Source organism: Eucalyptus grandis, chromosome 4 (genome assembly GCF_016545825.1).
Source record: "Eucalyptus grandis isolate ANBG69807.140 chromosome 4, ASM1654582v1, whole genome shotgun sequence".
Taxonomy (NCBI): domain Eukaryota; kingdom Viridiplantae; phylum Streptophyta; class Magnoliopsida; order Myrtales; family Myrtaceae; genus Eucalyptus; species Eucalyptus grandis.
Window position 1 is genome coordinate 11,734,723 of NC_052615.1, and position 5,504 is coordinate 11,740,226.

Genomic DNA, 5,504 nt, shown 5'->3' on the forward strand with positions numbered 1-5,504 from the left:
AATATTGATGGAAAAAGCCTCGAAAATCTTCCTAGCCTTGGTTTTGATTCCTTGACGACTCCAAAAAGTTTCTAGCTTCCTGCAAAAAGGAGCTACGATTTCCCTCATTACTCTATTTTATGTTTTCCTCATTTCAATGTGAGATTTGTGGGAACATTGCTAGTTATTCTAAAAACTTAAACTATTAGATAAATGTGTAATTTATTATTTAAAAATTTAAAAATTTAAAAATTTAAATACTCCTCTTCCCAATGGGAGATTTTTGTAAGATTGCTGCCAAATATTCTAAAAACTTAAATTATTAGATGAATGCGTGGTTTATTATTTAAATATTCTAACATGCCGCCTTATGCTTAGTTTGATCTTTTTGTCTAGTTCTAAGCGTGTAAATATGTAATTGGGGAGACAAATTGGAATCTAGTAATATTTAAACTCATGACATTTAGCTCTGATATCATGTAAGATTTTGCAGGACCATTGTCAACTGTTTTAAAAGTTTAAACTGTTAGATGAATATGTGATTTATTATTTAAATATTCTAACACTCAATCAAACAAATAATCACTGTCATTGTGAAACTATACAACAACAATCCCAAACTAATAATACTAGTGTTTTCGCTGCTACACATAAGAAACACTATCACCCCCAATTCATCTATTGATATTTTACAAGTTTTCCCTTGCTCGAATCTTCCACTAGCGGGACCAAAGAAGCCGCCTCGCCTTGATCGACGAAGTCGGGAATAATTAACTGGTCGTAAGACTCACTATAAGGTGCGTTGCCATAATACTCCATCACATTAATAGAGCTCCTAGGTACATGAACATTCTCATGCAAGCTCTGATCACTCTTTGGCGTTTTGTCCTTTGGCTCTTTGACGGTCGTCGAACTGGGTTGTCTAGGCTGCGTTTGGTAGAACACCTTGGACACGACCAGCTCTCCATCCCTCTCCTCTTCGTTTTTGCCGAGGTGGTATTGGTGCATCACCCAGTTGGTCTTCTCAGGCTTCCTTTGCCTCCCATAATTGATGTAGAGCACAAGTATCTTCTTGAACCCCTTCACGGCTCCGCCAGCGAGGACTGGCCTCGTCTTGCCGGTCTTGTGCCACCTTGTCTCAGTCTCATCCATGTTCTTCTGCACTCTGCGCCGTTTCCTAGTCCCGGTGGCATATGCCTTCGAAGGCCGATGGAAGAAGTGGCGGATTTGTCCGTCTTTGCTTACTCCTGTGTGACGCGCATAGAAGAGACACTCAAATGACATTTGTAGTAAATGGAAATTGAGTGTCATATACCCGATTAGCTCATGTAACAAATAAAGATGATCTGAGTGGTAATTATATTTTCGACTATTCGACATTATACTTTCTACTATGCAAATGAATACTCAAACGGTTGAGTATTCAGTTTCAATATAAATTGTAGATTGTTGCACCCCACTGTGGAAATTTGCAATTCTCATTTTAGTTGTTGCATCCAAATATGGCGTGCTTGAATTTTGAGCTCCTCGTCCAAGTTTGTAAGAGAACAGAATTTATCGTGCAACATTTGCATGTAGAGTCTACAATGTTTGGCATGACATGAGGGGGGACCAGGTCATGCGATGGATTCAAGCTAGACTCTGAAGCAAAAAATCCAAGATTTCATATAAAGAAGGAAAATCAATGCGGCATGTGAACAGGACGCTCCTAAAAACCCCAACGAGAAAATGAATGACATAACTCAACCATCAACATGAGCATGAGAACATCTGAAGAGCAATTGATTATATAGAATGAAAAAATCTAAAGCTGATATTCGAAATATATCTTCCCCAAAAATTGTTGTACGTATTTTACTAACCTAAACTAATTACTCAGAAGCACCTTTTTGGGACATGCTAAACAAAGTTAAGCTAGATTATATTTACATTGCATAACAAATTAACGCAGAAGCAATGAAGAAGAGTTTCTTGAGCAATCTGATAGGCACTGGAGATGAGCCTAAAATTAGATGACACATTGTTGACAAAATAAGCATTAACTTTAGATCTGAGGGGAGTTAGGAGACCCATGATATTAATTTCAAGAGCTCCTTCAAAGTCCTACTCGATGCATTTCTAAGTTGGGTAACTTGTTTGAGACCATTTTCAGTCTCAAAATAATCCATTTGCATGTGTTTCTCCGTGGTAACCTATTTTAGACTTGTTTTCATCATGATTTTAGCACATTTATTATGCTTGTTCTTGCTTTAAATATTTCAATTATGCTTGATTTCTGAATTAAGTAGGGTTTCAAGGGTGTATTCACCTGACTCTAGCTGCAAAGACAAGCTTCTTTCTCTGAACATAATATTTTTGATAGTTTTGCTCGTCGGGCCTTGAGAATCTTGCACCGTTATGCATGTGGGCAAGTTCTTTTTGTGTTTTACACTGCTAACACTAAGAATGGATTTCTTTTGTATACATGTCAAGGCTGGTTTACACGAACTGTCTTGCTGTAGTGTCATTATGTATGTTCTCATCATCTATTTTGAAAGCATACAAACAATCAAATTCATACATGACAAGCATTTACAACAGTTCTGCACATTAAACTTACAAAGTGTGAAAAGATTGTCAAAAAATTAAAAGTCACTCCTATAATGACAAAACCAGAACTTTAAAATCTGGTTCTACAAGACTTCTGTATGATAGAGTCAAAGGTGATCAATTTGCTGTTTTATGTTAAACCAATTTGTTGAGAGATAAGACTCTCGAACAAGAAAGTTGATTTGGGATTGAGCAGTATGCTTGACAACCCTTAAAGCGTTCATTAAAAAGAGATCACACCCACATAATTATAGAGACTTTTGTTCTGTGAAAGGTTTACCTAAAACCTGATGGCACATGGAGGGCAGTGTCGCTATCATGAAGAGAGGATAACTATTTGACTAATTCCCAACTAAAAGAGAGGGGACACATTGAAGTTCCAATCAATAAAAGACCATAATCCATGCAACGATATCTTGAAAATGCTACTACTTCTTCATTAATACTACAATTCCCCGACCATAGACGTCCATTTTACCCCAGAACAAGCTTCATTTGACAAAAAAAGAAAAAGAAAAAGAAGCTTGAACATCATTAAACAAACTCCCAACAGAGATACATTTTCCAGTATATCTAGGAACTAGCGAACACAATCCTAAACTGCCAAATCTGAAACCAGAAGTTGTATACTCTTTGCAGACAATTCGAGTATTTGATTATCTAAGACGTTGGTACATTGAAGAAGATTATACTTTCTTGAATCAAATCATATTAAAGGCGCGATTTTCTTTATGCGTGCCATGACTATACATTGATTTCATGCACATTTGCATTTATGTCTAGGATATCTATCTTAATAACAAACTGATAAAACTTCTTTAGACTTACATATGAACAAGAATTTGGGTAAAAAATATATGCATCTTTTCCTCTAAACTAAAGCTTAGGCAAAGGAATTACTCCCGTTATACAGTCCAAACGTCCAAAAAGGCCAAATGAAATAAAAAACAAAACGGCAAAAGTATCTTTCTATGAAGGGTAATTTATTTAAAAAAAAGATTAATAACATTTAGGGTTACACATTAACTATCGTGAAATCATTCAGAGGGCAATGTTATTCTAGAATTACCTGGAAGTCTCTCTGGGTGTGTACAGCAAATCCCATCATCTCCTTCCAATGTAGGAATGAACTGATCAATGAGAAAATGAATCTTCCTCGCATCCCCCATTATCTTCGCTTCCAAATGCTCTAAGATTTCTTGGTCAGTCGGATCAAACTTCACTCCCGCTGGTAGCCCCACCAAATCATGGACAATCTCCCTCTACACAACAATAATTTCACAATTACACACATCCTAAATGACGAAAGAAAAAAAAATAAAACCCTCGAGAGGAAACTAAACATACAATACAAAACCAAAACGAAAAGAAAAAGAAAGTGATAAATACCTGATCAACTAATGGGAAGCTGTGGCCACATGAAGGGCATACTATGGTGGGAAGAAGAGTGTTATCATCATTCTCATCTTCATCCCTAGGATTATAAGTTGGTGGGATTATGGCTCTTGCATCTTCCGTTTGCCACGTCATTTCTTTTCTGCTCTTCTCTGTCTCTCTTGCGCATCCCATACCAAGATTTCATCTATTTTTTAGGCTCCAGACTCAAGCTTAAGCAACACCTCTACTAATTACTGCATACAAATAAAGGAAAAAGAAAAAAAAAGAGGGTTTTAATCTTACTAAACCGAACAATTTAGAGATTTCAGTTCTTCTAGAGACTGTCTTCTGTGAGAGAGAGAGAGAGAGAGAGAGAGAGAGAGAGAGAGAGCTTTTATCAGAAGAGAGGTGCGGGAAAGAGAAGGGGATTTATATTAATAGGGAACATGAATGTATAAAAAAAAAAAAAAATTGCTTGGACGTCAAGTTTGGCTTGACAAGAATCCAATCCCTTGATTAGTTTTTTTTTTTTTTTTTTTTTTTAAATTTAATACGAACGTGGACCCTTTTTATTACCTTTTGTTGACTGGTACATATTCGTGGAAAAGCCATATAAAAGAAGAGAGTTGTCTTTTTGACCTAAAGAGAAAAGCAAGAAAGTTAAAAGAGAAAGGATGTTAATATGAGCGAGAGAGAGAGAGAGGATATAGTGGATGCAGAGTCCTAATCAAGAGTGGCCTTGAAGTTAAGTATAGATACATGAAACCTACGAACCAACGATAATGAATACGACTACGAGCTTCGCTTGGAACAACCGGCATGTTCAGATGGGCTTATTTTGATCCATAAGCCAAGCAATTCCATTTCGGGACTTAATAAAAAGTGATCGGTATTTCAAAATTTGGAAAACATTTGAGATGACTTTGAATGTTTTGTGTGGAGCTCAAGGGTGCCGTCGATGGACTTGTTTGCATGATGTTGACAGAGCTCGATACCCCCAACAATCTGGGGGAGAGAGAGAGATTTCAGTGATACGGCGGAGACGATGTAGTGCTGCTAGAGCTACAATGCTAGCATTGGTGTTTGGAGATGGGTGGCAACAAAGGAGATTGGCTTGATTGACAAATCCATATATAAAAAAGAGGAGGATAAGTTCTTGCGTTTAGGGAGGTGTGAGTAATAAAGAGATACATTGTGCATGTAAAATATATTTTCAAATTATGTAAGTAATGCTAGACCCTCTTGACTTTCATTGGCTATTGAACACATTGAATTCTCTTGATATTACATCATATTAAGGTCATATGTGATAATATCTATATATTGTTTTCATAACTTTTAAGGGTAATTTTAAATTTTCACGAGAAAAGCCAATAAATAACTCATTTGCATAGGAAAAGTAAGAATGAACATAACCTTTTAATGTCACCTACTGATCAACCGCAAGAATACATTAATAATTATTTCAATCTCATCGGCAAAGTTGGAAATGTTTTTCTTACATTCATATGCTCAATCGAAAACTTAAACCCCGGCTTGGTCGTTTTCCCACCAGAAAA

The 5,504-nt window shown here is 36.4% G+C and overlaps 1 protein-coding gene across 1 annotated transcript; it reads right to left on the reverse strand.

Annotated features, from left to right (window-relative positions):
* Positions 1-549: 549 nt before the first annotated feature.
* Positions 550-4,331, reverse strand: LOC104440984 (NAC domain-containing protein 73). The gene is made up of 3 exons (XM_010053961.3): positions 3,958-4,331; positions 3,638-3,830; positions 550-1,226 (listed from the first exon to the last, which is right to left on the reverse strand). Exons 1-3 carry the CDS (start codon positions 4,135-4,137, stop codon positions 658-660), a joined length of 942 nt encoding a protein of 313 aa, XP_010052263.2. The 5' UTR covers positions 4,138-4,331; the 3' UTR covers positions 550-657.
* Positions 4,332-5,504: the final 1,173 nt, after the last annotated feature.

Coding starts and splice junctions, on each gene's coding strand:
- LOC104440984 (XM_010053961.3), bottom strand. CDS start 4,137: ATGGGATGCGCAAGAGAGACAGAGAAGAGCAGAAAAGAAATGACGTGG. Junction 3,831..3,957: donor GCTTCCCATTAGTTGATCAG/GTATTTATCACT, acceptor ATTGTTGTGTAG/AGGGAGATTGTCCATGATTT. Junction 1,227..3,637: donor ACACCCAGAGAGACTTCCAG/GTAATTCTAGAA, acceptor CGCGTCACACAG/GAGTAAGCAAAGACGGACAA.